General features: G+C 32.2%; 1 protein-coding gene across 1 annotated transcript; it reads right to left on the bottom strand.

The window, feature by feature from the left end:
* Positions 1–1,552: 1,552 nt before the first annotated feature.
* Positions 1,553–23,841, bottom strand: LOC139514152 (26S proteasome regulatory subunit 10B). The gene is made up of 12 exons (XM_071302936.1): positions 23,705–23,841; positions 16,820–16,899; positions 16,257–16,296; positions 15,357–15,477; positions 14,172–14,286; positions 8,408–8,557; positions 7,082–7,205; positions 5,883–5,944; positions 5,222–5,342; positions 4,732–4,812; positions 2,888–2,959; positions 1,553–1,729 (listed from the first exon to the last, which is right to left on the bottom strand). The coding sequence occupies exons 1-12, from the start codon at positions 23,796–23,798 to the stop codon at positions 1,611–1,613; spliced, it is 1,179 nt and encodes a 392-aa protein (XP_071159037.1). The 5' UTR covers positions 23,799–23,841; the 3' UTR covers positions 1,553–1,610.
* Between the last annotated feature and the right edge of the window lie 350 nt (positions 23,842–24,191).

The raw sequence follows: 24,191 nt of genomic DNA, 5'->3' as shown, positions 1-24,191 counted from the left end.
AAGCATTTAGAGCAAATCTGACAGGGGTAAAATTGTTTATCAGTTCAAGAGCTATCTGCCCTGAAATTTTCAGATTAAATCAGACAACTGGCTGTTGGGTTGCTGCCCCTGAATTGGTAATTTTGCCGTTTTTGGTTATTATCTTGAATACTATTATAGATAGAGATAAACTGTAAACAGCAATAATGTTCAGCAAAGTAAGATCTTCAAATAAACTAGATACCCTAATGATGATTGTGGACAAGTTTGGTTAAATTCGGCCCAGTAATTTCAGAGGAGTAGATTTTTGTAAAAGTTAACGATGACAGATCAAGATGGACGCCAAGTGATGAGAAAAGATCACTTGGCCCTTCAGGCCAGGTGAGCTAAAAAGTGTACTAGTTCAGTGAAAATGGAGGTCATACAAAACTCCAAATCATATGAATGAACTAAAATTACAAAATGAACATACAAGACTAACAAAGGCCAAAGGCTCCTGACTTTGGATGTGCAAAAATGTGGAGGGGATTAAGCATGTTCTGAGAGAGCTCAACCTTCCCCTTTACCAATGTAGATTAAGAAAAACAGCAATACACACAGTTATGTTGATTTCACACATGTCTAAGACATTCACAAGGCGAATTAGGGGGGTGGGGCAGGGGGCCTCAGGCCCCCTTTCGAGAAAAAAAAAATTTAGTCATTATATAGGGAATCACTGAAGCATGACAGCAGCTGGCATCCTCTTAGGCAGCCAGTGGGCCCCCACTTTTGAAAATTTCTAGATTAGCCACTGATTGCTAATATAATCTTTGATGTAAATTCTTAAAAATCCGACAAAAATTGCATGAGAGCACTTACAAAGAAAGGGGGAAAGAATTTGTTGATAATAAAGGTGAGTAATGGCTACAAACTCTGGAACGACTTCAATGTCTCATATTCTTTACTTGTAGGGATTGCTATAAGAAGAAGTCATCAAGTAACCACCTTTCGGGCCTATTGTTATGTAAAATGGTGCTAAAATGTTAACAACCAGATAATAGAGTATAAAATGGACTGAATTGAAACTTAATAACTCATTCATAACACTCTCTTAACCTGAAATTCCTTACAAATTGTAAACTCACTATAAAGCATTTCAATTTCTCTGAGCTTTTTGTAGCCAGGATCTATTGGTATGGGCTTTGGTCAGTTGTTGAAACCTGAGTCATTTTGTCTTTGGTGGATAGTTATTGATTGCCAATCAAATTAACACATTTCAGAATTTTTTACACTGGTCAGACAACTTATTAATTGCTGATGATGTAATTACTGTAAGTTCAGAAATTATTGCATGCATTTGTTATTGTGATTTTGTCATTTTAGACTAAAATGCCATTTAATTTTTGCGATATTGAGAAAAATCCTGTTTAATTCATATGAAATAATTCAAAATGCGAGTTTAAATTATTGTGATTATAACCCTGTCGCATTTTTAGCAATAATTAAAACCTCACAATAATTTTTGAATTTACCGAATTCAAATGCAATTGTTTTGGCAAAAAACTGTTGTCATGGGAGACATAACAACACATAGTAGATGACAATTTTTATTTTATCAATAATAACACAATAATAAATGTTCAGTTCAGTTTTTACAGTGGTTTGTAGTCCAACTTGGATTCTAACTTTTTATTATCCCCAACTTTCCTGACGGCCTTCATAAAATCTTCTTCTATTACATAATCTCTCTCTGCTCTGATAGCAAACATACCTGTAAAAAAAATATTCAACAAATTAAGAAATGTTTTTATGTCAAATTATTCTGATTTGATTATGATTTTTGGTGTTTTAACGTCACTTTTAAGAACCACATTTAGGCTATTCAGCGGCTGCCAGTTTTTATTGATGGAGGAAGCCGAAGTGCCCTGAGAAAACCAGGATCCTTTATAGGAAAATCAAATGATTCTACCTTTCAAATCAATACCTATACTCACATTAAGTGTGATACATTTTATAGTAATTGTGTTGTTTGGTTGACATGTCATTGATTTGTACATCTCTTTTTAATTATGTATATCCACCATACGGGTGCCACATGTGGAGCAGGATCTGCTTACCCTTCCGGAGAACCTGAGATCACCCCTAGTTTTTTGTGGGGTTCGTGTTGTTTATTTTTTATTTTTCTATGTTGTGTCATGTGTACTATTGTTTTACTGTTTGTCTTTTTCATTTTTAGCCATGGCGTTGTCAGTTTGTTTTAGATTTATGAGTTTGACTGTCCCTTTGGTATCTTTCGTCCCTCTTTTATGATTGTAAATTCTTTATATCATCTTGCATCTCCCTGGGCTACTTTGATTTGTCCAAGTCAGGGTTGACTCGACTTAAAAGATCAGGGCTAATGAGCATGTTAGCAACCTATCCAAATAGAAGTCAAAACTTTTCCATCACGTTGACTATCAAATCGTAAGATATCTAATTTTTTTTTTAAATCATTCTGAGAAAATATAAAACATGCCCCCACCACCTAACAATAGATTAATGGTCAGTTCCCTTAAAGCTTTCTGTTAAACAGTCTAGGTAAAATTGGTTACTGAGTGATGGACATGACCATATCCCCCTCCAGTGTGATGCCCTGATGTACGCCTAGAAATCCTAGGCATACAAACATGTATAAGTGACATTGATATGGTAAAGTGAATGTATTTTTGTAATATAAAAAACTTTGAGCATGCTGAAATTAATTTCTGTTCTTATTATAAACATATACTACCAGTTAATATACACATGAACAATATTTGTTGAGCAAAAACAAAATACAGGCAAAATAAATTTTGGGTTGATGTTGAGTTAACTCGAGTAGGTTCAAAAGGTCAAACTCAGGGGTTCGATTGTCAGTCGAGTTAACTCCAGTAAACATTGTAATAATTACCTGCTTCTGTACAAACATTTCTCAGATCTGCTCCATTGAAATCATCAGATAATTTAACTACAGCTTCCCAATCTACAAGATAGAAATATTTGGTGTTATTAGTCATTCATATTCATATTATTAGGTCTTTCCACTTTTCTGTGGAAAGACCTATTGTTTTTCTTCTGATTATTTTTTTTTTTTCTTCCGCCAAATTTTGTTCTTGCGATAAACATTTGTTTCGCAATATGTCGCTTAGATATTTGGTATATGATATCGAACAGTTTATGCGCTTTTGAAATTTACCCTGCGTAACCGAATATTTTTCTTTGTAGGAGTTATCTCCCCAAACACTGTTTACCTTGTGTCCACAACTCCTTCGCAACCGTAAAAGATTACGACAAATTTATTTTATAAAATTGCTCGTTATATCCTTCGCATGATTTGTCCAATTTCGACCGAAGCAATATGAACGCTCCATATGAGAGTAATTTCCCTTTTTGTATTTGAAATTTTAAAATGTATTTTAAACTGGAACACAATAAGTGATAGAGACCTAGGATCTTTTGATTTGAGGTTCTTGGTCCAAAAAAATGAAAATTAGGTCAAGGTCAAAGGTCAAGGTCATATTCTAATTTTTTAATTTGTCTTATTTTCACTCATTTTCATTAACCTTATAAGATATCGACAAATTATTTTGAATAAATTGTTAGTTGCGACATGTTGTAACTAAATAATTTTAGTTGAAAGGGTGCGTAAACAATGAATGGGAGTTTTAGCCCCTATCATATCTTAAATTATGTTTTAGAGACTAGGGTCTTTTGATTTGAAATTCTCAGTTTGTGACCTTGAAATTGAGGTCAAGGTCATAGGTTAATTTGACGTTCTAGATTTTGACCTTTGCTTTAAATTCATATCTATACATCATAAAGCCATATGAACTGACATTTTAGACTGATTTTTTATATTTTAATATCAAAATAGATATTAACTGGTGGAAAGACCTTCAATTGTTCTCTGAACAATTGGTTTTTAATTTAAATCAACTTTTCTTTTTCAGATATTTTGTTTAACATATAACACTTTCTAGACAACTGTAAATTCAGAAATTATTGTGTGCATTTATACAACTTTGTTAATTTTTTCATGTAAAAGAAGATCTTAGTTTGACATATCTGTGATGTAAAGATCCCAGTTTGACATATCTGTCATGTAAAGATCCCAGTTTGACATATCTGTCATGTAAAGATCCCAGTTTGACATATCTGTCATGTAAAGATCCCAGTTTGACATATCTGTGATTTATATTCTCTTTTATTCTATAGCATAATCTTGAATAAACTTCATCTTCAAAAAAGGTATATATGAAGGCCAAAAGTACTCTTCTTTTGATTTTACACAGAAGCATCCCCCCCCCCCCCCAAAAAAAAAAAAAACATGCTTCAGGAATAAGTGGGCTATTAATCTTATTTGTCTTATAAAATGAAACATTATGAAATTATGTATACATATGTTGCAATGCTTGATTAATATGAACTCAAGTCTTAAAAAGTTAAGATTGGTCGTATAAAAACTTTATAAATATTTACTCTATGTGACAACATTTTTACACTGAGATAAGGAGTGATATACATGCAGTGAGGTGAGAGGTTTATTTTTATTGCTCTATGTTGAAGGCCTCACCATTCCTTTGTTGTGCATGTAGTGAGTTTGTGTCAGGGATGGATACCTCAGATACTTTGGTTTTTCTATTCTAATAAAACCTCCAAATTTTTGATTAATGGTATGTTAAAATAGTTTTAATCTGTCAAAAGAACCAAATTGTCTACATGTTTCAATGTTTTTCTCTCAACAATTAATCTTACCTATTTCACCATGTTTTGCTATAGGCTGTGCGTGAATCTTGAGAATTTCAAGTCGTGACTGTTCATTGGGAAGTGGAATTTCTGAAATATGAAATTTTTGTCAGGATAAATTCATATACAAAAACAAACAAAAATATCATGGATACCAAACATAAAGAATAAAATGACTTTTTATATTTTGTGGAGGTTTTTTTTAAACATATTTCTAGTCTTATGTCATTCAAAATTAAATTAAAAAAATTAATTACTCTGTTTAGAGCTTGACATCATAGGTACTTGTCTCTGATTTTTGTTGTTGTATTTATATACCTTAATATAGCAGAAGTTATCCAACTCTTATTACGAAGAGATGACACTTGGTTGCCAACTTTCATAATGTCACACCTTTTATAGTTTACTTATAAAGAATGATTTTAGCTCATTGTTGAAGGATGTAGTGATCTATAGTTTCTTACATTGAAGTAATTTGGACATTAATCATCAAATTTACCTATTTTTCTGTCCAATCTACCTGGACGTAATAAGGCAGGATCTAATGTGTCTGGTCTGTTTGTTGCCATTATCATTTTGACCTGACCTAATGCATCAAAACCATCCATCTGATTCAACAGCTAGAAAACAGAATAGAAACATCAGTCATGTTAGTGACAGTCTGCTTAGAAAGATAAAACTCTATTGTCAAAAGTTTTACAAAAGCTTTATTTACTTTGACAGAATTTGAACTAAAGTATAGAATACATTTTGTATATACTATATCCTTTAAAGCAACAAACAAACTGTATATTTATAAATTTTTGAATGGTTTTTATTTTTGCAAAAATTGTAACAAGATTGGTTTCCCCCCGAAATAAAAAACTCACATTCCAAATTTTGAAAGCATTTTTTGTATGTGGCATTTCCTGACATCATTTTCAATAAACTAGCATTTTTGTCTATAGTTTTACAATCTTAACATATATATACTTACAAATTTCAGAATTTTCAATTTTTAGAGCATTTATAATTGAAATTGACAAAAATGCAAGATAAATTATTGCAATTTAAAGAAATGCATCACACACATAAAGCTATCAAACTTAAAATGCAATTTTTCTGCAATAAAAAAGACATGGCAAAATTATTGAATGCACAGTATTTTCTATTATCCATACCTCCATAAGAGTTCTCTGTATTTCTCTGTCAGCTGATGTGCCTTCTGAAAACCTTCTTCCACCTAGAAACAAATATTAATCATAGTATAATAAATTACATCATAAGAACAGCAATCTGCAATGATATTAAAATCATACCCATTTGAAATAGGATCTTTGTTCAACAATATTACTGGGACTTATTCCAAATGGGCTATAAGCATATTTAAGATATTAAACTACACAGCTGAATCTGAGAGTCAGTATGCCTACCAGTCCTTAATTCTCAGCTCTTTAAAATTCAGAGACCAAAAACAGGATACATTATGAACAGTAATTTTAGAATTTTTGTGTGCATTTATTACTGCAATTGTTGAACAAATTGACAAAAATGAGGGATTGCTTATTGTGATTTTAGAAAATGTTGCATACATATATAATGATTATAAAAATGTTTAAATATGAGTTATTTTTGAAAAAGTTTCTGAATGTACAGTATACACATATAAAATAGTTCAATACCTTGATAGTGGTTGACTTTAGTCATATCTTAACATTTATTTTAATTTGTAGAATTCTGTATTGATGGCAAATCATTTAAAGTCTTATTCAATTCAAAACAACTCAGGACAATCTAAAACTTGACTTACTGTAAAAACACCACCTGTCTATTGTTGATTATTGAAGACTGTTTGTTATCCTCTAGATGTCTTTTAGGTTTTTTTTAATAGTCTATACCACCTTTTATTCATACACAAAGGTAATACATTATTTGATCTAATCCAAACTTATGTATAATGTTATATTTTGATTGGATTGGAGAAATAGTATTTTTCACATATTTTCCATATATTGAGATTTTCTTTTCTCTGCCAATGTATTTGTCATAAGGGAATTCCAAGTGCCAGAGTATTTGCTAGCAAATACTATGTCTAAATATAACATGATGTTCGAAGACCTCTAGACTTTTCGTTGAAATGGATACAAAGAACATTCAGTGGAATTAAACAATTATATCATGCTATTAACAAGGGGTATTTTCCAAAAATACTGGTTTCGAGGTAAACCAATTTTCCTCCATAATGGCTCTGGAAATTTGTTTTCCTCTCAACTGGTATATTTGGCAAATACCCCTTGTAAGCATGATATAGCTGTTAAAATAGCGTGAGTAGGTTAGCAATAGAACCATAATTTTGGCTGCAATAAATAATACAACATACCTATAGCATCTATTTCATCCATAAATATAATACATGGTTCATGGTCTCTGGCAAAAGCAAACATTTCTCTGATAAGTCTGGCACTTTCACCAATATATTTATCTACAATAGCACTGGAGACGACCTGTAAAGATTTTAATAATAATTTGGTAGGAAAAATATATACCTGTTAAAAACCTTGTTTTTTGTTCCTATAAATACCCTCTGCAGTAAAACTATAATATGCACATCAAATCAACATGAAATACAAATTCTCCTGGATTTGTTTTAGACAAGTTTTACTGTATATATATAATTGTTTTATATGCTATTTCACAGGTACCATGATGCTATATTCTTTTACCCTTAACATTTCATTTCCTACCAATTTCTATATAAACTATGGGTGGTCAGTTATTTTTGTTTTTTCTTGTCATAAACTATTAAAAGTGTTCACGTTATTTTATAGGAATTTATTTTCACTAGTTTATATCATGTTTTAAGGGTACTATTTATTAGACTTTTGAATATATCTTGAGAAAAAATTGTAAATTGCAAAAAACAAATGACTTTTCTAGATGTAGAAAGTACAAAGTGAAGGTTTACTTTTGAAATATTCCACAAACTGAAATCACTATGTGCCATCAAGATTATTTGTGCATATTAAAACTTGATTACCTATTACATACACAGTAAATATTTTATAAACTTGAAATTTCTTATTTGAAAAAAAAAACCTTTACATTTTGTTGGTCATTATGCCTATTTAGCCATAAATAATTTATGTGCAATTCATTTTCAAGGATTTTGTATTGATTTTCTGTGCTCCACTTTGCACCCTTCTTCCATTTCTGTGCTTCCCTCTGCCTTTATAGTCATCCCTTTGCATTTTTGTTTTATGAAAGAACTAGATATTGTGGATTCTTTTAATATTTTTGTGGATACCAATTTTTGTGGATTGATGAAAAATAATATGTGTCTTCCTGGCAATAATAGACACAACTACTGTGTATTCATTTATTTTCATGGCTACCGATTTTCATGGATTGAGGAAAACTTACATATTCATGGATATCTAATTTCGTGGTTTTGGCAAAGTCTGCATACATTCCTTTAGAAAATTTGTAATTCTTTGAACATTTAAATTGGTATCCAAATAATATTAATGAATCCACAGTAAGTCCAATCAACAGTCAGTTCATTTCTAAAAACAGGATGGGTCTACATAGCATTCCACATTAAAAACAAATTAATTTGGGGCAAATCTAGTTCAACTTCAATAATGAACAACCACTATAAATGACCACCTGAAGCCAGGATTGAAAAGAAGAGGGTGAAGTGTTTTACCTTTAAAAAGTTAGCATCTAATTGACTGGCCACAGCTCTGGCTAATAATGTTTTTCCAGTACCAGGTGGACCATATAACAAACAGCCTTTAGGTGGTGTTATACCAACTCGCTGGAACAGTTCAGGGTTCATTAATGGTAATTCTATCACCTGAAAAGAATGGATGAACATACATGTATGTACTCAAATGAAAAATAAAATATACAGTGTTCTGGTGTTTCTATACAACAAGATGAATAACTCAAGCTTCATTTAAGATAATTAATGTATTTCATTTAAAATTGAAAGATCAAGGTGAACCCAATTAACACAATAAAGTCTTAATAAATAAATGCTTTTTCTATAGCACTTTTAGCTAGGATAAAAAAAATAGTTGTATCTCCTACCTCCCTACCTACCGTAAAGAATCATGCCTACCCTGAAACAATTAAAATAAATGGAAAATATGTCCATGGGACACAGATGATGCCTCCACTTGCATATAAAGTAATAATGGGACATAACTCAAGAACAGTAACAGTGACGCCACCCAAATTCGAACTTGATCTGAGTTTTGTGGTAATAAGCATTGTGTATAAGTTTCATAACATTTGGTTGATGTTAACTTAAGTTAGAGAATGGAAACAAAAAATTAAGCATTTTTTTTCCCATTTGTAAAGGGGCATAACTCTAGAATGACAAAAGTGGCACCACCCAAATTCAATCAAAGTGCTGGATAGCACCTCTGGAAAGTTTGCAACTGTAGCTGTGTATTATTCCAAAAAGGTTATAGACGTGTATTATTTCAAAAATGTATTTCATCACAGCTTGGATGTTTTAAACTAACCCATTGTCTCGTCAGTAAATATCAAAAATCACTTTTTTCATGTTTGTCATAAAAAGTTTTGATATTTTCTATTGCAACCTAAAACTGTAGATCTAAAATATTGAAATATACAGAAATCTCTGTTAATTTCTTTTTAAGTACCCATGCCATGTCAACATCAAGGGCCTGTGAATTAGTATTTTTCTATTGGTTTAGATCCTTCATATTTGTTTTTAGTAAATTAACACGTAAGTTTTTTTGTTTGAATTGCTTCACATGTTTCCTATTGGGGCCTTTTATAGCTTTCTACATGTATATGGTACAAATATTTCTCATTATTGACGACCATATGGTAACCTATAGTTATTAATACATTTTCCTCCTTTGAACTCTTTTGGATAGCATTGGTTCTTTGCAAAAAATACCGCATCCTTTTTTTTATAAATAAGACAGTTACAGTAACTTAAATCAATACAACTGTAATGAAAGTGAATTTATATTAAAGGCATTTATCAAAAATAGGGAACGTTCCATTGGACACAAATGATGCCCCCGCTAGCATTAATGTTATAAAGGGTCACAACTCAAGAAGTGTAAATGTGAGGCTACCAAAATGTGTACTTGATCTGAGTTATGGGGTAATAAGCATTGTGTATACATTCTAATTACACAGTTTTGCGCAATAGATTTGTAAGATCTTGACATTTGTTTTGTGTCAGAAACCTATATACTATGTCAAAAAGTTGATTGCAATCCAAATTCAGAGCTATATCAAGCTTGAATGTTGTGTCCATACTTGCCCCAACTGGTCAGGGTTTCGACCTCTGTGGTCGTATAAAGATATGCCCAGCGGAGCATCTGGTTCCATTTGTAACGAGGCACAACCCTAGAGCAGTAAAAATTACTCCACCAAAATTTAAACTTGATCTTTGTTTTATTGTTAAAAGTATTACAATGTATAAGTTTTATAACATTTGGTTGAGCGAACTAAAGTTAGATAACTGAAACGAAAATAATCAGCATTTTTTTACATATGTAAAGGGGCATAACTCTAAATTGGTACAACTATTGTCACCAAAATTCAAACTTGATCAGTGTTTGTGGTAATGAGCAGTGTGTATAAGATTCATAGCATTTGGTTAAGACAAACTAAAGTTAGAGTTCAGAAACTAAAATTTCCAGAAACTTTCATATTTGTAAAGTAGCATAAAACGCTAGAATGGTAAAAGTGACGCAACTAAAATTCAAACTTGACTTGTGAATTGTGGTTATAAGCATTGGGTATAAGTTTCATACAATCGGTTCAGGCAAACTAAAGTAAGAGAACAGAAACGAATTTTGGGATTACGGAGGTACATGTACGTACAAGTAAGGGAAGGACGTATATACTTTCAGCAGAACAAGGATAAAACTCAATACGGTGGGAGCATAACAACAGCAGTATGACCACAGGAATAAAAAATTTATATACACTAGATTCATAGAGGTGCTTATAACCTGTAACACATTTTAGTTGCTGTTGTGAAATTAAGCAGTCTTATGCATTGTTATGAGTAAATAACATTTGAGAATTTTTGTTTTAAGCCATTTGATTTGATATATTACTGTAATCATTGCCTCTGTGTTTGGATGACAAAGCAATTGAAATCTATTTAGGGAATGGTCATTATTTATCAGCTGAGGGGGTCGGTTCAAATTTTTTATATAAAATTTTATGTTGGGAACCCCCCATTATTTTATAAAACCACATAATGACCCCCCCTAAGAACATAATTTCAAAAGTTTGACCCCCCCCCCCCAAAAAAAAAGAATTCCCAGTTGTGTTGAGGAGATGATGACCAGCTACATAGTAACCGGCTTTGAGAAGCTCTGAGTATAACAAACAGCTTTTCTTCTTGGTTTTTTTTTCAAAAAGGAATATCTGACACGTGCATGTAGAAAAATAGAAAAAAATATACAGAAAATTGTATGTTCCAATTTATTAATTTATTTTACTGCAACCTATAATTCTACAAATTTTATCAGTATACTGGTAGATAAACTTTCAATACTGACTGTTATTTTAATCCCAATCACAGGCCCTTGTATCTTATTTTTTTTAACCTTTGAAATGGGGGTGTTCAGGATTCCAATATACGAATGATTTAGGAAGTGCAAATAAAATAACACCGATTAAATGGTTCTTGTCCTTTCTTGATTAAATATGTAAATGATTTATTTGAGATAAAGAAATATACAACCAAGCCAGGAACCTCTGGCCTTTCTTTGTTTTGTACAGATGTATGTTTTAAGAGTTTAGTGTGTTATCAATTTTCTCTGAACAAGTACACATTTTTGTTTAGGGGCCCCAGCTGAATATATTTGTTATTTTTCCGAATCATATAGTGTATTGTTTAGTGTGTGTGAATACCATGGTGCCCATCAAGTATTTTTTTTTTTATTAAGGTCTGAAATCTGGATAGGAAAGAATATCGGAGAATGTATAAAATTTACAGAAAAATGGACCAAAAAAAAATTAAAAAAAAGAACAGAGAACACTGGGGTTCAAATATGAATAAAAGGAGAAAAGGGCAAAAAATACTAACGAATAGAAAAATATTACCTTTAAAGAATACAGAAGGGATATACAAATGTACCTATAATATCGAGATCATCTTTTATTCTTATTCGATATCTTTGTAATAATTTCATAAAATAAGTATACATATTACCACGTGACGGACATATAACTAACATGCGTCATTGCTTTCATCAAAATAATTATATATACACACCCATTTCATCTCAAGAATTACATCAAAATGATTTAAACACTATCATGACTATACAAATGCTATAGAAAGTTAATTATGCATGTCCAGAAACCTTTCCAACTCACTGTTTCCTGTGGTCAAAACTATGGAGAAACGTTTCATAGAGTTGTTAATTTATTGATTGTAAATTTACACAACTGTGATAAGGAGTGATCAGATTCACTGCCCTTGAGAAATTAGGCTAATATCCTGCTGCATGGTGCTTTACAGTTTACACTATCAAAGATTTAATAAACAGACATTATTTCACAGATCGCACACTCACTTCAATTTTGTCAAAAATTTATATACAAGTCAGACATAAAAACCTTTATTGTGTGACCCCCCCTAGTTAAATTTTTTTTTGATGGTAACCCCCCAGTGGTATGATATTTTTGGCAATGACCCCCCCCCCCCCCATAAATGCACCGACCCCCTCAGCTGATAAATAATGACATGACTGTTCCCTTATATAGGGCATGGTATGCCTTAAAACTTTTCCAGATGCACAGGTTTGTCTGTAATCTATCTATAAAAAGAGGGACGAAAGATACCAAAGGCGGATTTAGAGGGGGGCCCGGGCCCGGGCCCCCCCTTTTTTGGAAAAAAATTGGTTGCTTATATAGGGAATCACTGAAGCGTGACTGGAGCGGGCCCCCTCTTAGCGCAGTCAGTGGGCCCCCACTTATGAAAATTTCTAGATCCGCTTTGAAAGGGACAGTCAAACTCATAAATCTAAAACAAACTGACAACGCCATGGCTAAAAATGAAAAAGACAAACAGAAAAACAATAGTACACATGACACAACATTGAAAACTAAAGAATAAACAACACGAACCCCACCAAAAACTAAATTTTGAGGTGAAAATGCAGCCATTTTAGCCAAAGGGTACACATCATTAATCATTTCTACAGAACTTGTCTTGATACCCTGAGCTATAATATTCGAAGAAGTAGATGCTGACTCGGTTGCTTTTAATACGGATGCTATATGAAACGAATTTACAATAATACACCAGTGGTACGATGTAAATTATTGGAAGAAGACTGAAGAAGAACTGACGTTGGGTCAATGTTTTTCTGCTGTCAGTTTGATCCACTTGAGCATGCTGAACGAGTAAAGTTCCTTATATCCACAAGTATTTAAATGACGGAATTAAGTTTTCAAATGATTTTTGGCATCAAAATCTTCCGATCGATGTTTAGATAAAAACAATGCATTTTTTAATTTTTTTTTTTTTTATCAAATCCGGTATTTACCTTTACTCGTCCTTGGCGTGAGACGTTAGACATATAATTTAATTATCGAGTATTTTATATTCTTTCACCTATGTTTTGTTTATATCACTTATCACTTTTCAATTATCCGACGGCTTGGTCAAAATGTCAACTTGTTCTCGCATTTTTAATCAGTCATTCCCGATTCTTTCGATACTCTCGGGATTTTACCACGTTTACGTACGTACATATAGTAAACAGGTAAAAGTAGAGCGGGAAAATGTTCATTCATGAAATATTCATGAATGATTGAAAACGCAATCTCGCATAGATTTCTTGTGATTTAATCTTCAGCGCATGGCAGATCCGCGAAGTAGTGTTTGTGATACTCATTTTTAAAATGAAGTTAAATTCATCTGAATCGTTGGGGAACATTCATTTCTTTTTTTATTCAAGCTGTAATCTTTTCAGTCAAAACAGTAGTAACTCAAAATTTTAAAAGAATCTTCCAAGTATCAGAACTCAAACACTAGTACTACACTATCTCGGAGCAGAATATATTGCGATAATCTGTCAACCGGAAGTTTGAGGCCGACGCCTAAGGAAAGTAGCAATAGCAAGCTATAGCAAACTTTCCAAAAAATGATTTGTGTTTTTTGAAAATAAGCATTGTGTATAAGTTTCATAACATTTGGTTGAGGCAAACTAAAGTTAGAGAACAGAAACCAATTTTGGAACGTACGTACGTACAGACGGACAAAGGTAACACTTAATGCCCCCTGCCACAGCCATAATTACAGACATTTCTGGTTCAGCACTGTTAAAGTCCTGGAGATTTCCCTAAATGGTACATGTAAAATATTTAAAAAAAACCCAAAATCATTTTACCAATCAACCTCCCCATTTTCTGCCATATTATTTATTTTTTGCCTTACAAATGAGACTTACTTCTCTGAGTTCTCTGATTTGTTCTCCCAGTCCACCGACCTGATTGTAGCTAACATCACCAGGATCTTCGGCAGACATGTTGTATACTAGTGGATCAACTTCTCGGGGAAGATATCTTAAAGAAAAAAACAGGAAATACAATGTATAATAAAAAACAGTCATTAAGTATTAGTGTTACATTACATTAAATGGATCAATTAAAGTTGGTGTTGCATTATGGGTATGTCATTTATGTAGTTGTTCTGATTGGTCTAGATTTGGGAGTTCTGAATGGTCTAGATCTGGGAGTTCTTAATGGTCTAGACATGATTTACGAATTAGTTCATTCTTTCTTCATGAGTATCATGCTGAGATACATATACTTTAAAAGAAAATAAATAAGTACAGAAATTATGTTTAGTGTTGTGTATAAATAACTACAGGATAAGTTTTTCAAAAATAAGCACCTGCACATTGAATTTTGAAAGCATTATTTGTTTTAATTAGTATTTCCTAAAATTGCAATAATTCATTTCATATATTATTCATTGTTCAACAATTTTAATTTTAAATGCATACAAAATTAAAAAAATTTACAGAATACATTTAGTAAGGCATGTGCATGTATATACCAATTACAATTGTTGCCATCTGGCAGTACCATGAGTACAGGGACTGCATTGTTACAATCTTAATGCCACAGTTCCAACTGTGTGAACTAGTTCCAACATTGACTTCAAATGTATCTTAAGTCCAGAACAGTACTAACATTATGGAATGAGTTCAAAAAATGAATGCAATTTTTTGTGAACTCTTTGGTAACATGCTCTGTTGCAGGAATCATCTAGAGGGTGTCTCATGATTTTGTTCATTCATTCTAATTCTAGGAGACAATTTTCTAGCCTAGTCTTGTTATTATTTTGCTTAGTATGATTTTGTACCATTAGTATCTTCCTATATGTTGTATATTCCATCTTGTTATAATATATGTCATATTTTTTTCATCATGTCTTGAGGAATATTACCAGCTCTGCCTCAGTTCAGTGATTATAAAAAGTTATCAGAACTTCAGATAGATTTAAAATGAATAACATTTGGTGCTTTGATATATTATCAAAATATGATTTAAAAACAGTTGCAACTAAAATGTCTCCAAGAATCTTTTTTTATGAGCTGTAATGATCCTGAAGAATAGTGAAAATTTACCTCATAACAGTTAGGGTTGTCATGTCTAATGCAACTCTAGTTCCTGACTTAAGTTTAGATTTATCTAACTGACGACGGCATCCAACTACATATCTAGGACCATTGGTGGCTTTTACAATAACTGTAAAATAAAATATGATAACAATCAATGGTCAACAGTATATCCTTTGTAAACAACTACAATCTCTGAATAAATTATTTAATGCACCAAAAATGAATAATTGTGTAATTAACTACAAACCGATACTGCAGTAAACTAGTGTGTCCTACATGAGGTGTTTAGTAAAGGCTCTGCGAATTGTCCAATTTCCATGAGGTTCTGCCTTTTTGGATGTAGAAAATTTAAGCACATTGCTCTTTTTATAATGTCATAATCTATAGTCAGTCTATGATTCATCCTATAGGTATCTCTCTTTGCACATTTTAACTACTTTTCATTGAATTTACAATGTTTATGTTTGAACAAATACACTTGATAACTGAATGAAATAAAGACAACTGCCACTATGCAATAAGACAAAAAAACTATCAGTAAATTGTAGTCACTGCGACTATGCAATAAGACAAAAATCTATCAGTAAATTGTAATTTGTAGTTACTGCGACTATGCAATAAGACAAAAAACTATCAGTAAATTGTAGTTAAACCTGCTTGTCTCATATTGTCATATATACCGAATCATTATTGAAATTTCAACTAAAATCATTTCCCTGACTAGTAGCTGTATACGACAGGTTAAGATGGCAAATTCTGCAACAACCATTAAAGATTGTAGAAGACAGATAGAGTCAAACACAATGAAACATACATGTACAGAAAAGTCAAGACTAGTTCTCACATCTTAAAAGAGATGACCTTATAACATTATACCACTAGACAATTTGATTTTCCTATACTTACATTTATCTTCTGTTAACTGTTTCAATACCTCTCCAACAATCTAAATAAAAATAAAAAAATCTTAGAATACAGAAATGCATAATTGTATACTGTAAATTCACAAATTAATGTGTGCATTAATTCTTGTGAAGGGGCCTCGGTGGCTGAGTGGTCTAAATAGTTCCGTACTGTAATCACTAGCCAGGATGTTTTAAATTTCATCTAACCACTATATGGACAACTCAAATTAAACCAAGAAATTATCTCAAAATATTGAATTCAAATGCTTAAATATTTTTTCCTGTGTAAAGTAGGTTCAATATTTCTGTAGAATAGACAAAGGGGAGTTTGCCCACAGGATGTGTCACTGTCAGGGGACTTTCTAGAAGTTTGCCCACAGGATGTGTCACTGTCAGGGGACTTTCTAGAAGTTTGCCCACTCCCATCATCAGAGATACAAACAGTGATTTTTTCCTGTCAGACCCATCACATTTCTGCCAGACCTATATTTTCACTCAAAAATCAAATGAGATGCAGAAATCATGGAGGTATGAAAATGACAAAAAGCATGTATGTAAACAAACCTGTCCAACACTCTGTAGAGCTTTTAAATCATTTTCTGACTTATCATACTGTTTGTTTAATTCTTTGGAACTCTCTCTCACTGAAAGTAAAAATATAGAAATGAAAGTTTACTATGTTAACTCAGACAATTTACATGGTTAGATTCAGCATATTGAAGAACCCCATATATTCAATTTTTGTTGAAATCAAACAAAGCTTAATTTTTTACCCTTTGGACCTTAATGTAGACCAATTTGAAAACGGGACAATACTGTGCAATTGAATATTTCTTGCTATTGCAGGGTTTCCCCTGGGTCAATTTTTTTTTTCGCCACCTCTTTCGCCAAAACAATATATTTTTCGCCACTTTATTATTTTTTTCGCCAAGTATTAACATAACTATATTTTTCGTTTAAAATTTACCTTTTTTTCTTACCCCCCCCCCTTTTTCCCTTAAATAAGGTGATTTTGCCCCATTGTGTCTATGATTATTCTGTCAAACTTATTTTAGAGTCTACATTTAATGAATAAACACTAAACATTTACTTTAAAACAATAGATTTTGTTTTTAACATAAAAGGGGAAAATATTCATTGTATTTTAAATAACTTTTCTAAATGAGGGGCCACTATACTTTTAATAATAAAGACGATATAAGTCCTGGAATACAACAAAATTAATGGACATGTTTTGATTATATAATACCAGTATAGTTCGTAGGGAAAGTTTCTTTAAAAGAAAAATATTGATGTGCCCTTTTGTAATAAGAAGTGTTTTTTACAACAAAACAAAAGCTTTTATCACATGATATTTTGATCCCTCATTTCATGTGTAGTCATAACATTGAAGGGCTACTCTCATTTGAAGGGTTGTTCCCAACCTTTTGGATATATTTCTTCATAACGACAGTTTTCTTTTCTTGACCATCGTAAATGAAAAAGTTGAGACTAAAACTATGCTTGAAACTCACGTGTCACTCAAACGACTTTAAAGTAGTATCCCTAATCAATTACCTATATTAAAGTCAAAGGATAATTAAAGTTTTGAATTGGAGATTTTTCTTGCTTTTGATAATTTTTCGTCACAACAACAGCTTTCTTTTCTAAACTATCTTTAAAAGGAGAGGAGACGTCAAAAGTTTGCTTCAAACACGTGCGTCGCAAAGTCGTAAATAAATTCTGTATGTGACATTTAGCGGAAGCCATTTAACCATATCATTTTGTCAAACAATTCAATCAACACCTTTATTAATTAGTCCTTTGTTGTCGATAGCTATAAAATGCAATCAGCTGATTATTGATTTTCTGTCCAAATCTTAATGAGGTCAAGGTGAATTCCGAGTATTGTCTGATCGGGTAAAGTCAGAGAAACTCGAAAAAAGTAAATAAACAAGATGGAGGAAAATAAATTGTTCTATATATTTCTTTCCCAAATTCTTTCGCAAATGACGATTTTTATCGCCACAATTATTATTTTTTCGCAAATTGCGAAAATGGCGACCGCCAGCGGAAACCCTGTATTGCACAAAACTGTGCAATTGAAAATTTCTTGCTATTGCACAATAATGTGCAATTAGATATTTCTTGCTATTGCGCAATACTGTGCAATTGAAGATTTCTTGCTATTGCACAATACTGTGCAATTGAAGATTTCTTGCTATTGCACAATACTGTGCAAATAAAGATTTCTTGCTATTGCGGAATACTGTGCAATTGAAAATTTCTTGCTATTGCACAATACTTAATATAATAATTTTGGACCCCCATTTGGACTGACTTGAAAACTGGGCCCATGATAAAAAATCTAAGTACATGTTTAGATTCAGCATATCAAAGAACCCCAAGAATTCATTTTTTGTTAAAATCAAGCTAAGTTTAATTTTGGACCCTTTGGACCTTAATGTAGACCAATTTGAAAAACAGGACCAAAAATTAAGAATCTGAATACACGGTTAGATTTGGCATATCAAAGAACCCCAATAATTCATTTTTTTATGAAATCAAACAAAGTTTAATTTTGGACCCTTTTGACCCCTTATTCGTTGGGACCAAAACTCCCAAAATCAACCCAAACCTTCCTTTTGTAGTCATAAACCTTGTGTTAAAATTTTAAAGGATTTCTGTTAACTTATACTAAAGTAATTGTGCAAAAACCAAGAAAAGTGCTAATTTGGGATCTGTTTTTGGCCCCTTATTCCTAAACTGTTGGGACTAAAACTCCCAAAATCAATCCCAACCTTCCTTTTGTGGTCACAGATAGACCTTATGTCTAAATTTCATAGATTTCTGTTTACTTATACTAAAGTTATTGTGTGAAAACCAAGAAAAATGATTATTTGGGCCCTTTTTGGCCCCTAATTCCTAAACTGTTGGGACCAAAACACCCAAAATCAATCCCAACCTTCCTTTTATGGTCATAAACCTTGTGTTTAAATTTCATTGACTTCTATTAACTTTTATTAAAGTTAGAGTGCGAAAACCAAATGTCTTCGGACGACGACAACAACAACGCCGCCAATGTGATACCAATATACGACCAAAAATTTTTCAATTTTTGCGGTTGTATAAAAACTTCAAAATTGATATCAATAATTTTTAGAGCATATTTTGTGATAATCATGATTTTGACTTGTTTTATGTGTACCATCCCCATATGGGTTTTCGGGGTTGAGGGTTGAAAATCTGGATGATACCCTGAAAATCGGAGTAGTTTGCAGGTCTGCGATCCATTACAGTGCCTTTATATCTATGCTATATATGTAAGAGTACCCTAAAAGTGTAGTCTTCCATGCAAAGGGTGCCCTTAAAATGTAGCCAATCACGCTAAGAGTGCCCTCTGTGAAAAAAAATTATCCTGTCCTTTTCAAAAGCTGTAGGAAACACTAAGATAGATGTACATGTACAGTTCTTTTGGGAAAGGTTTCTTCATATAATATTATATAAATATGTGCTCAATTGTAAAGTGGTTTTTACCAAATAATATTTTTTATCACTTGAAATGTACCCATCATGAAAGAAGTAGTCATAACATTGAGAGGTTACCCCTCATTTGAGGGATTGTTCCCAACATGATTAACAGTCTGCAGGAAGACAAATCACCTTCCTGAGACACATTATTCTGACTCAGTGGCAAATTATCAATTCTAATCACTAATGATGTACAGTGCCAACTGGTGTATCCGCGCACCTAAGACTTAGGCCAAAATAAATAAATAGTGTGTTTCCTATTTCACCCCAAAAAAATTAGGTAGGGTAGGTAGGTAAAACATTTTATTTTATGAAAACTTTTTATTTTTTTCTATCGATGACAGCAGCAAAAAGATTCCAAATGAAATCATTTGATGTGCCAGCATGCTTCTTTGATAGTTATAATAGTACTTAATTAAATCTACAGGTTTTTTAATTTTCTGTTTTAGTTCTCTGTATTAAAGAAATATGAAAATAAACTGTTATGCAAATTTTATGAATTTCATGGGTCGTAATATAATAGGAATATGTTCTTGCCGATTAATAATCTTAAAGCAAAAATGGCAGTGAAAAATCTGGCATGGTCATGATGGTATTATTGTTTGGCCTAGTTGAACCTAACAATGTAAATGACACACAGGGTATACATGTGGGAACAGATTCCTACCCCCTTTTTTTTTAGTTGTAAAAACACTGCAAATCAATGCTAAGCAGCAACTTATGGTTTTTTGAGGGGTAATACTCTTGCACCCTCTTTATTTAATATATAGATGTGTTTTTATGCTTGACAGAATTTAATCTTGAAGAGTGGGGTTCTGACAATTGATATTAAAATTTCAGGTTTTGAGGAGTGAGAATCTCATTAGATCTCTTTTTATTAAAATATATGGAAAAAAATTGTAGATATATTATTAATATTGAAAGGACATGAATTTTTTTCCTTCTCTAGTATAAACTGTTGTGGGACTAAGAGAAAATTTAAAGGAATAAAAGTAGACATGGTGCTGGGACAGATTCATTTATAAATGAACATGAATCATACACCATGTCTACCTACTAGGGAAAGATTTCTATTTCTTGTTACACATTGTCTGTCCCCTTGTGATCATTAACTCAAACTGTAAAATCCTCAAAAGCATTAACAGCCGTTTATGTTGAGTCCTGAGAACATTTTTTTACAACATTCGTAAGAGCATTTTTTACAACAAAAGCTGGATTGATTTTAGCAGTATATTGATCTCATTTTTAACTCTTAAATTATTTGCCGTCAATTATTACCGATCGAATAAGATACAGTCTGTCCAATCTGAAATGATTCTGACTTTTGGTCCAAAGAAGCACTGGTACAAAACGAGATTTTGTTAATATATGTATATATATATACTGAATACACTATTCACTATATATACAAATATTTAAAAAAATATCTCGTCTTGTACCTGTGCAAAGAAGTTGAGTAAAATGCATAACTTCGTATTTTCTTCCGTCTATAGGTCCATCATGCATATGGTGTTCTTTAAAAAGATTCATCATATCGTAATTATCCGGAATTAATGTCATTATATTTTGCAACCATGTGATCACATTTTGCATATTTGACAGCTAATACACTGCACGGTTGTCGAAAAGCCATGCTTGTTTATTTAAAATCTTGGTTTTTGAAACGCTTGACTTAACAATATTGGTCATAGCTATCAAACGTTTTGAAGATCTGTAGTTTTCTAAATGAATAGTCGGATCCGGACAGACCAAAAAATCTGGATTTTTTATATTTTTTAAAAAATTTTGTCAATAAAATGTTTAGGGTCGGCGTCAGAAACAGAGGTAGGGTCGAGAAACCGGAAACACAATATTTATTTATTTTGGCCTTATGACTTCATTTCATTCAACATGTTCAACTGATAAAACCAATAATTGGATACTATTATGTGAACATCCATAACATACTTTTATTTCTGTTGTGCCCATTTATAAGTGTAGGGTTGTAAACTTGTTGTATTATGTCCCCAGGTATAATTATAGATGTTTTTTGAATTGATGAAAAAAACTTCAAAATTGGTAACCAATAATTTTTTAGGGGATATTTTGTGATAATCATGATCTTGACTTGTTTTACCATCCCCATATCTGATTTCAGGGTTGAGGGTTGAAAATCTGGATGATACCGCAAAAATCGGGATAGTTTATAAAATCTTCTGTTTGTATGGTTGATTTTGTGTAACATGTGTAATGTGTGTCCAAAATTTGGGAAACCACTGATCTGAGAGTTCCTCCAATGCCTTCTAAAAATAGCTTATTTTGAATAAAGAAAAGATTTTGTACTACGAAATATAGCTGAGTTTGAACCAAGTACACTGCCAAGAATGCAGAGCAAAAATTATTTCATTCTGATATAATTTTGACTTAAATAAAACAACTTTTCAGGGATCTCCATGGATGAAAATTGAACAATGAAAGAGCTTTCACCATCACAAACCGTATCTACGCCTTACAGTGTAGCGTGATCGAAAGTATTTGATCCCTTCATATAAGGAATGGTGAAAATGCTAATTAATTGCTTATTTAAATTATATTTATTTGAATTTTCATTATAGAAGTATAAATATTTTCAATAATTGCCGTTTGTAACCATTCAAATGCCAAGCCTTCATGGTACCCCCCTTAGTAGAGAATGACCAAAAGCTGTCATGAAGGTCCCCATGTAGTTTTCTTGCTATTTTTGGTAATTGTTATGGGGGTTAAAAATCATGTGGAGCTTATTTTTCAGGGACACTGTCAAATTCAGAAGTCATGAACCAATTAGGCATTACCGTTATGGCTGATTTGCAGCAACAACCAAACAAAACGGATTTACGATACGATATTTCTTCCTTACAGGAAATATCGTTTTCACTTTTTAACTTTTAAAGTAATTATATATTATCGTTACAGCAGTACTCAAGTCATTTGCGATGAAATAATAATTACGTCTTATTTTGTACTTCTTAAAAAAGGGGGATGCTGAATGCATTTATAAGTCAAAATAAAAGCAAGTGTTCGACTTGTTAAACTGTTTTCTTTGTAACTGGATTATTAATTTATTCATTTAATCTAAATTATCAAACCATTTGCGGAAACTTAGTTGAATAATTTGACATTGTATCGTCTATCTTGGGATAGTATTCTCCTGTCGGATTTGTTGATCTGCCTGTATAAGTTCAGGTACAAGTGATTAACGATCTTAATTTGGATATCCCTCAGGCATTAGAACTATAATATATAAAAAAAAGCCTAGGGTTACGCATTTGATTATAATTGCTAAAAAAAAATGGCGTCGAGCTATAAAAACAATAAAAGTTTTGAATGATGGCAGAAGACAATTTAACGATGGCACGGGTCATTTGAACAATGGAGGGGCACCATTGTTAAATAGGCCATGGAGATCCCTGCTTTTATCTGATGATGTATTTTTTTATGATGGAAATTGGCCAAATACACATGTATGGTACATGACTGGATTGCAGTTATTAATTAACTTTTGAACTTATCAATTTCATTCTTTTTTATCTCTTCAGAAGGCTAAAACAATAACAAGATCTATTTAAGTTGTGTTACTATGTTAATATGACGAAATCAGCTAATACGCGATATCACATGTACAGGCCGCACGGACATCGCCATAGGGGACTCCACTGCAATGACTCGTGTCTTTTTAAAAGATAGACCCAGAAAACCTCCTCCATTCACAGTGAACACGCTTCCAAAAGACCATAAATGCAGTCAAAACACTGGCATTAATACTGTTACTATTGATTGAAACAAATGGCTGTCTTTTGCATGTGTAACATTTTGATATTTTAGGATGACAAAGCAAGTTTATGTGTGCAAATAGTCAACACATTTTAAATGTTGATGGGAGTTATTTCAATTCTGGTTTACAACGTCAGCTTGTGAACATACTTTCTTTTAACCTAGCTTCGAGTTCTTTGTGTTCGAGAAGCTTTTTTCTATAGTCAGCCAAAGCTTTTTCACGGGCACTATCTGTTGTTGCCATTTTCTTTGTCCGGCGGAAATGATAATAAGGGACGTAATAAGTAAAAAAAGAGTTTCATTAAGTACCGCAAACTAAAAAGTTAAACAGTACACACACACGGACATTATTATAAGTTTTTGTTTTTTGTGAGTTTGTCTTTTTTTTTAAAAATATACACACTATGTATCAATCCCACTTGAAATTAAATACAAACGGAGCGGAGAGAGAAAAAAATAAATAAACAAGTCTAGAATTCCTTTAATTTAGACCATTTCTAGCGATTTGAAGAGGGTATCGCTTCTGAAACGATTTACTGATATAAGATAAGATAAGATAAACTATATTTTTCCAAAGTAGGTCCCCAGGGGGCATATACACATAAAATATATAATTGATACAACATACAGTATTTTA

Source organism: Mytilus edulis, chromosome 3 (genome assembly GCF_963676685.1).
Source record: "Mytilus edulis chromosome 3, xbMytEdul2.2, whole genome shotgun sequence".
In the NCBI taxonomy this organism is placed as follows: Eukaryota; Metazoa; Mollusca; class Bivalvia; order Mytilida; family Mytilidae; genus Mytilus; species Mytilus edulis.
The sequence above is the reverse complement of the archived record's forward strand: the minus strand, read 5'-3'. Positions and strand labels throughout refer to the sequence as shown.